Source organism: Gambusia affinis, linkage group LG04, assembly GCF_019740435.1.
Source record: "Gambusia affinis linkage group LG04, SWU_Gaff_1.0, whole genome shotgun sequence".
Classification (NCBI taxonomy): Eukaryota; Metazoa; Chordata; class Actinopteri; order Cyprinodontiformes; family Poeciliidae; genus Gambusia; species Gambusia affinis.
Genome location: NC_057871.1, coordinates 26,275,765 through 26,285,265, shown reverse-complemented (window position 1 = coordinate 26,285,265; position 9,501 = coordinate 26,275,765). Strand labels below are relative to the sequence as shown.

General features: G+C 37.9%; 1 protein-coding gene across 2 annotated transcripts; it reads right to left on the bottom strand.

The window, feature by feature from the left end:
• Positions 1-230: 230 nt before the first annotated feature.
• LOC122830303 (dynein axonemal light chain 4) lies at positions 231-4,940 on the bottom strand. 2 transcript variants are annotated; one of them, XM_044115547.1, is made up of 4 exons: positions 4,826-4,940; positions 3,637-3,716; positions 2,321-2,404; positions 231-1,274 (listed from the first exon to the last, which is right to left on the bottom strand). In XM_044115547.1, exons 2-4 carry the CDS (start codon positions 3,706-3,708, stop codon positions 1,110-1,112), a joined length of 321 nt encoding a protein of 106 aa, XP_043971482.1. In that variant the 5' UTR covers positions 3,709-3,716; positions 4,826-4,940; the 3' UTR covers positions 231-1,109. The 2 variants fall into 2 exon arrangements, with proteins under 2 accessions (XP_043971482.1, XP_043971483.1); XM_044115548.1 differs by lacking the exon at positions 4,826-4,940 and adding an exon at positions 3,871-3,900.
• Between the last annotated feature and the right edge of the window lie 4,561 nt (positions 4,941-9,501).

Sequence of the window (9,501 nt, the reverse complement as noted above, 5' to 3'; positions counted from 1 at the left end):
TTCCTTATTTTGGGAGACAAGTCAATATTTACAAGTAAAACCAAACTTATCTATTTTGTAAAGTTGCTAAAGTTGTATTTAGCAACTTTTCAGACCCAAATAAAAAAAATAAAAGAAAGAATCGGTATCGGCCAAGATTGGAATAGTCAGGTCGGATCGGTGCGCCAAAAATCATACAATTATACCTTTAAAATAAACACTGCAAGTAAAAAAAATACTCTGACTTCTAATTTCTCTAAGTTTCAGTTTATTGTACAATCAAGTAGGTTCACAAATAATGGTCCATTGCATTCGATCATCATAACTGGCATCAACATGAGACAATCACAATGCTATAATAATCTGGCTTTTCACACACGCACACACACACACACGTCAGCAAGGAGGAAAAGTGAATCAGGTTTAGTGTTTGTTTGGCTCAGGACATTCTGAGCCCTTAGTCGTAAGAAAAACACCAGTCTTTAAAACGATGCCTCTCAAGTTGCATTAAAATATGTACACATAAAAAAATCTTACAAAATGTATTGAAAGTAGTGCCGTTGTAGAGAAAGACACGTGTGGAACGTTTTGGACGACGTGGACGGAAAAAAAAAATGTGCACAAAGCTATTGAGAAACATGGCAATATAAGGTTTGTCGGGGGTGAAATACATGTGTGTCCAGCACACACCATGGTGGAAATCAGTCATTCACACAACTGCACTCCCCTGAAGAAAAAAGAAGGATAAAGGACTTTGGAGACCCTGACTGGCTGTAGATTTTTTTTTTTTATTTACTTGCACATGCAAGCTCGCAAGCATTCAAAATGACGTTCAAGAACAGAAGATGGTTTAAATGAAGGGTAAAAAGAATAAAAGATGAACAGTGGCAAAAAAGAGAGGAAGCTTTTTTTTTTATCTGTATCAGACCAAAGTGGCAGTCAAAGTCTGGAAGGAGAATTCCCATCTATCGGTATTTTATTTATGAACAAATACTTCCTTTCTCTGCCACAGAGGCCAGTAGCTCAGACGAACTGATCTGCCGTGGATAAAACGGAGCCAGCGTCCGGGCTGCCGTCGATTTCCAGCGTGGCGAGCGTGTCGGCGGGGCGGAGGGACCGGGAGGGGGGCGCTAAGAGCACTTCCACACGCAGACAGCCAGACTCCCACCAAAAAACATGTAGAGCAGGTTCTTCACTTCATGTGTGACCTCAAAGCCGAAGCCCTCGCCAATCACCACGTGCCACGAGCTACCAAACTTCTTATCCATGGACTCCTTTATCATCTTAGCCGCACTCTAGAAGGGAAAAAAATACTTTTTGTTTTTTTTCTTTATTTCATTCACTCAATAATAAATATTGAGCTTATATAACAAACAATAAATCATGAATTAAAAGGAACAGAAAGAAGCATAAACTTTAGAACATGTCCTCCCTTTTCACATAAAATAAAATGAGCTATTTGGCTCAAGAGATAATTACAGAAATGGTTCAAACACACACAAAAAATACACAACGAAGCAGCTTATTCAATGTTATGATGGCTTCATCATAAAGCTTTACAAGTTTCTTTTAAGTGCAGAAAAAATATTTAGATTGTTCCATAAACTGGCACCTTTAATTGAAACGCATCTTTCTGTCATCGCCGTTCTGAATCTAGTTTTTTGGAAAATCTCACTTCCTTTTAAATTGAATTTTCTGCCTTTTTACTGATCCGTTTTGGATATTGTTTTGGTTAAAAAATAATAATCATGTGCTTTATATGCAGGCCCGTTGCTTTAAGCAATAAATCAGTTAATTGCATGAGAAATTAATATGAACTAAGTTATTTCCATTTGCATTAGTTATTGCTTTTCTCTTCCCTCTTTCTACCAAAAACTGAATGCTGGTGCTTTTGTCTCAACTAATCCTTTTTCTTTTGAAGAATAATTTTGTTCACAGAGACGTAATTCATTTTATTTGTCGTTTTGCTTATTTATTTTGGTTATTTAAAATGTCTTCCAGCTGCAGTGTTAAATGTTGATTAGAATTTAAAGTTTATTGATCTTTAAGATTGTGTTCTTGCATTAATATGCCATCGTCATTGGCAATGGTCTCAAAATAACGACGTTATCGTTTATTGCAATAACTTCCGTCATCCGGAAAAATCTGTTATTGTGACAGGCCCATTTGTACATAAATATTAAAATATTGTACTCCATCAATTCATGATGTTTCAATAAGTTTAACTGTATAAGTATTGGGTTTGTGTGATCTGAATGCCTAACACCAATATCAAAAACATAAAAACAGTAACTTCCGGTCAACGTTGGACTATCAAAGAACAACAGGAGAATGCACTCACTTCATTGTTGGTAGCAAATTTTTCACAGGCTGTTACACACAACTCCATGGTCTCAACCCTCATTTCCTCTGGCATGTCTGTGTGCTGGAGAGAAACACGTGTTACAGGAAAGATGGCAAACCCTCATTTAGTTTCACTCTCAATTAAAATGTTGAATGACACCAACAACATAAAAAAGGGAGAAAAAAAAAAGTTTTCTTTTTTTATTACAGACACATTTTGTCACCATGTGCATATTTAAGCATCTTCATGGGAAGTTTGGTGGAAGGAAAAAGTGCGGCCAAAAAAAGGTTCACATAAAACGGGGAATATTGCGTAGTGAGAGCTTCTGCGATGTCTTTGCTGAACGTTTCGTGGTCGGTTTTTAATCGCACAAACAATGGCGACAGCTGTTCGTATCCTAGCAACTGAATACAGCAGGTGGGAAGACGGTGACAGGATACAAAACCAGATCCTGATGAGCGTTCTTCAAAATAAAACCCTTCCTTTTTCCAACTGAAAGTCACGTTTTGCACTTAAATATGTTCAATTCACAGTTTCGCGATTACGTACAACCGTGTCAAATTTAGTGAACAATTATTTGGCATGTTAATGCAATGTTTAGCCAGTTGGACAGAGACTCACTCTGGAGACAAACAAAGCTGGCCAAAAATATTGAAGGTCACGCAGGGAAGGAAGCACATATGAGAAAGAGGAAAATAGGCATGGATGAGTCAGGCTGCATTGATGATTAATTAATTTTATTGGTCTGATGTAATCTTCTAATGTTTAAAGTCATGGTTTCATTACCTTTAAGTGGAAAAAATGGCGTAATTAACAGAAATAAAGGATTTCAAACACTCATATGTGTGTAATTAACCTATATGTAATGTTCCTGATATACATTTATATTTATTATATTAAATTTTAAAGTCAAATTAATTGAATGGATCTGTGTCCATGTTGCTTTGCAGCCCAGAGTGAGATCTTCACAGTTAGTGATGGTTTGTGGAGCCATGTCATCTGCTGGTGTTAGCCCAATGGGTTTGATCATACTCAATAATATTTGTTTCTTTATATATATATATATATATATATATATATATATATATATATATATATATATAGAGAGGGAGAGAGAGAGAGAGAAAGAACAGGGAGATATTTCTTTTTATTGCTCCTAAATTAAGTTTGTTTTAAACCAAACGACGTGGATCTTTCGGAGTTCATTCATACAGCTTTGTACTACCTTATTGACCAAAGTCAATAAGGTAGTTCAAATGTTATTTTGACCATGTTTCTGCAAAAATGAGCAGAAGTTTGTAGTGCTGTCTTACTCTGATGAGAGGGAAGCTGTGCAGTCTCTTGTAGTCGGCCTCTTCCTTCTTTCCCTCACCAGTCCCAGCCATTCCGACTCCTGAAATAACAGGTGGTCTGTCTTATTACAGAAATACTGATAATATTCTGATTTATAAGGAATATGGATTCGCTGGGTGTTATAGATTAACTGGTGGCACCACAAGCAACACCATCAGGTATGTGATTTCAATTTTATTAAATATGACACCAACCTCATTGTTTAGCAACCTTACTGTGGGTAGTGTTGCTAAAAAAAAAAAAATAAAAAAATAAAAAAAGAGGAAGAAAGTTCAGAAACAGTGGTTGCATTGCAGGATCTGATCCAAAAACACACACTAGGCTAGAAGTGTTAAGCAACTCACATTACAGGTACTAGAGAGTCAATTCTAATGTTTTTTTTCTGATCAGTGCTGGTTACAAAAAGCAGAAACCTTCCACTTAGGTTTGCACTGTGGCTGTCTCATGTTAATTTTATGAGATGAAGTTAATGTATTATTAAATTAATGTGAATGGGATTGTTGTGTTACTCATTTTTCTGCTTATGCTCCAATGCGGTGTTTTCGAAGTTCACTGAACGCTGTTCTGTTGAAACTTGTTTTGAAACATATTTTTCACATGCAACATTAAACATATTTGCTTCAAATGGGATTTATAGTAAAGTTTTGAAGACGGTTTTGTCACTCAGGTAGCATTTTTCAACAGGCATCGACACAGCCACCTACAATTTAGAAACATCTGCGGTGCGCATAGGTTTCAACCAGTTAATTTAGCTACCAGTTACTCTATAACACCAAGCAGCACAGAAGTAAGAGAGAATATAGAAGCTAACGATGCTAAAACATGATCCGACAGATTAGCTTGCAATACTGAGCCTCAACAAGTCAGTAACACTAAACACTACGCACTTATTTACGGTCTCTGGCTTTAACAATGCCAAATACAACTGATAATTTGTAAAGCTGGACTGACCGTAACATGTCAATAACAGTAACTGAAGGTTTCACTAGCTAGCTAATTAGCTTAGCTTGTATTTAGAGCAAACAGCTGATGGAGAGGGTATTTTCTGCCTCTACCTCGTCAGGTTTAAACAAACAGGTTGCAACATAAGGACTTAGCTCATGTTTTACGTAGTGCTAACGTAATGTGTGACTGAAAAGGTTTACGTACCAAACGTTTGTCCGAAGAAAACTTCTCCTGTTTGACTCTCGCATCGGTTGTTAAGGAGACATCTCAAACATGATACAGGAGCAAGCAGGAAACCCCGCCCGAGCAGTCAGGCGTGGTTCTGATTGGTTAAAACTCTGTCGCTCACCGTAAAGGTCGACGTAATCAAATCCCGCCCCCTTTACAAAAAAGCTCTCTCTTTTCCTCTTTTTCCGTCGTTCCCAAACTTTTAAAAAATTTTCAAATGTAGTTCTTTGAGATAAGTAGAATATATTGTTGTTAGAAAGAAAAAAAAGAAGAAAAGAAGAGAAAATTTAGTTTTAAATACATACGATCTTTATTTTTCTCCAGACAATGACATATAGCTTTTAGTGAATCATAACAGTGGTCGATTTTCTACCATTCGACAATAAAAACATAGTAACGTAATAAAAATTTTCCGCACAAGATTTCACAAAAGTATTTAATGTTATAGTGTTCTGCCCAAAATTTAGGATGCACTGGTCTGAAATTTGTGGCTTATTATGACCACAGATTTTTTTAAAATTATTATTATTTAAAATTTAGTGGGGGGAAAACATTATGGAATTAATACAAAAGGATGAAACACAGTACATGTGTTAATATTCTGTTTAAACTTTTCAAAACTACTTGGTCTCTTCCGCTTTCTCAGAGATACTGAAGAGCTGACGTGAGCGTTTATGCTCTTGTGTCCTGTCACGTAATAGCGTGGCGCCATTAAAACTCCAATTATCCCAAAGTAACACATCGGCCATGATTGATCAACATCACTTGTTCTGCCAGACGGGCCTGCGGGAGAAGTGAGCCCAGGTACCAGAGGGACAAGCCTCGGATGTGGTTTGACATGTTGAAAGACAGGCTACTGCAATTCGTCAACATTTTTGAAAACAATAATGGTTTTCAAAAATTAATTGTCGATAGCTTTATGTTCACCTCAACACTATAAACTCCATCATCAATGGGCCCCAGTTTGTCAGGTTGAATCTGAAACAAGTTTCCTTAAGCGCGTCTCTCATTGCACCTGCTTCATGCAAACGCTCCTCTTCAGCCTCTTGCGCTGCTGCTTTGAACCACTTTGAGCCTGTGTCTATCCCAACTCTGAAGGAGCTTACTGATCAAACAAAACCTTTAAATTCGCCGGGCGATACGATTCCCCCTCCCTGCTATTCCGTTTTTAAAGATATTTTTAAAACTAAAGGACCTCCTGATTGTTCTTGAAAGCAGCATTGCCACAGGTTTTGGTCCTTTGTGCTTTAAAGCATGTTGTTGTGCTGCCTTTGATTTAGAAACAATCCTTGATCCAATTTTTTTATATAATTATTTTTCAACCAATCTCTAAACTTTACTTCCATTCAGTAATAAAGAAAAAACTTTCTCTTTTTTTTACATAATTAAATTCATTTCTAAAAAAAATTTAAAATCTGGTACTCTGAAGTGTTTTGGTCTGGTTGTAAAAAGCTTCACAGATGGGAATCTGCTCTTTTAAGAACAGATTAAAAGACCATAATTACCAACTGATACTGGTAATTATGTTGCTTTTAAACCTTTATAGAGTCACAGTATTTTAATTTCTTTTTGTGAGAGTTGCGTTGGTGTTACAGTTGCAGCCTTGGATTGGTCTCGGCTTCACCTGACTGACAGTTTTTACGTCCGCATGAGTGAGTTTGTGTCGTCTACAGTGTCTTGTGGCTGTGGGGAGCCTCAGCGCTGAATACTAGGACCCTTTCTTTTCTCTATATCTCCTGACCTTTGATTCCACTTTCAGGACATTTTGGTACTTAATTTCACTGTTATGCTTTCGATAAACATAATGCTCACAATGTTTATCCTTTGTTGAAGTCCCAAAGTGGAATAAAAGTGTGGAAGGTCCTGAATTTCTTGAGTTTCAATAATAATAATTTTAAAAAGGAGTTAATATTTTTCAATTCAAGTGCCTCTTGTGACACCCACCGTATGAACCGTAACTCTTTAACTCACTGCTTACAGCCTGAGGATGAAATTAGATTTATTTTGATACATAATTCAGTCTACAAATGAACGAAATCAAAACCGTTTTGTCCAGGCAGGATTTTGAAAAGATTGTCAATTTTCTGCCTCACACCTTGGTTTTTGTCACGTGCTGTTTTTCCATCTGAACACACAGACAAGATCACATCACTGGCTGCTCTTCACTTTACATAACTGTGTATTTTTGAGCTCCGCTCAGTGTTTATAATTTTAGATCCCTGAGTAGTTTGATAAAGCTGCACTTCAGATCACAGGTTACACTGTGAAAAGTACTGACTTCTTGACGGAGATTACCTGGATTTGAATATAAATATTAAATATTACTGAATTGTGAAACTGTTTTCAACTGTAGGGAAGCATTGAGCAAATACAGGCTGATTCCATAAATTTAAATATGACTGAAAAGTTTCTTTGTCAGCAAGTGCAATTCATTATGTAGGTTAGATTATGTATGTTTTAACATATTTATTTTTTGTAGTATGTTCAATACCTGCTAAAAGGTTATTTTCAAAAGGTACTATTAATCTGACAAGCCTGATCAGGACGTATGTCCTAATTTATTGACTAAGACTGTATGGCGTTCACATGTAAGTTTGAGCTTTTTAGAACTAAAAAACAAAAGGCCTTCCAGTAACTGTGGCTGCATCAGCCCTCCTTCCTCCCGCTCCCCCTCCTCCCCACCAACTTCACAAAGTTACACCCTTGGTATGGCTGAATAGCTTCATACGTGTGAACTACGAACGTCAACGCCAACTTTCAAAAGCTGGACCAAAACAGCCATAAGTCATTTTTTGGAAAAACTGATTCCTTCCCTCCCCCGATCCCAGTAAATTGTCTTTTGCCAATAAATAAATAAATAAGAACAAAAATAAATAAATAAAAACAAAAATAAATAAATAAAAACAAAAAATTACTTGGTGTTTTTTGGTGTGCAATAATCACTTTTGGCAAAAAAAAAAAAAAAAAAATCACAGGAAAAACAAAGCAAAGGCTGACAATATGATTATTGTTCTATGACAAAACTTTAATTGTATTCAGGCCCCTCTACTCTGATACCCCTCACTAAGAATATTCCGAAACATACCAGGAAGTCCAACAAAGACTTGGGCGAGTCAAAGAACAGATTAAAGAGATTCTGACCACAGTCAGAATCTGGTAAATGGCTGTAAGAAGTGTCTCCCTGAAGTGGTTTCCATAGTTACAACAGTAGCTTTGCAGCAGGTTTTACAGCAGTGAGGTGAGGCGTTCAGCGGCTCTAAAATCCATCTGTTACCTTCGTAATCTGAAGGAAGCTTCAACTCCTCGTGCCCCATTCAAATGCCTCAGGCGATATGAAAGAAAACTCAGTGATGAATATTTGAGCTCCTTCAGATGGGTGAGGCGACAAGCAATTTTTTGCTTTTCATCATGAATCACCTCCCTCGGAGAGGTAATGCAGGTGGGCCGTATCCATAATTCAGCAGCAGAGGAAGCAGATTGTTGGGGAGGGGGAGAGGAGGACCCCATGTGACTCTGCTAGCGAGTTGTGACAAAGGCGATATAAACAGAAAGATGGAGCCAAGAATATCAACCAGGCTGTGGAGAAAATAAAATCTGCACTGACTGATTATCTAACCGAGTGACTGGCTGATGACTGACTCATTTTTTTGTCTTCTGCCGACGCACGCAGCTTTTATGCAAAGTATGTTTTTCACACATTTGTTCAAACTGACACTATGTTGTGACACATAATCTGTGATGAAAATGTTGATCACCTTCCGCGTCTTCTTGAGCTACTGTTGCCATCTGAGGAAACGCACAGCTCCCGACCAAAAACAACCAATCAGAGCCAGGAGGCGGGTCTGAGCGCTGTCAATCATCCTCTTGTACTCTGCTCAATGTGCTAATAGTGGGGGGGGAAAAAATTACTGTTACAGGAAAACCGTTCACCGCCATCATGGGAGGCTATGCTAACTAGCTTAGCATTCCTGACGGGCTAGCCGTTGGGAAGACACTGTAGCATAGCAGAGAGCAAGGACAACTGGGGTTAAGGCAGAGGAGCTAGATTTTTTTTCACAGATTGTCTGACTCGTACTATATTATCACGACATAGTGGCACTTTCAATATGTAAATAGTTTTTTCTAAAAGTTATACTGCAGTCTTGGCCTGTAATGAGCTATAAGAATGTCAAGAAATGAGCTCAAAAGGTCAAAAACTAGAAGCAGCCTCATATCGGAAAAACAGATTAAGTATTAATGTATTCGTTTGAAAGATTTCAATTAGTTGCAAAGGACAAAAGGATATTAATCTCGGGGGAGATTAATTATTTTCTGGTGTGTTATCAGTGGGAGGCTGCTTCGTTAGCGGACAAGAAATGTGTGGGCCGACCAGCAGTCACGAATCAACATGGTCCCAGTTAAAGTCATGAGTAACGGCGTCTGTCTGCTCCCAGGACCAGGCAGGCTTTCTGGGGTCGTCTCTAATGAGAGCTGCCACCATCTCACACATACGCACACGTGTCCTCACGTTGTAAACATGTTGTTTATGTTGTAATCTGACCACAGCTAAATGAAATGACTCACACCTCTAAGCCCGCGGGGACATCTGGATCACACTTTCTCACTTCAGTTTTTATGTTTGTGAGTCCGCAGACGCTCTTGTGACGGTTTTC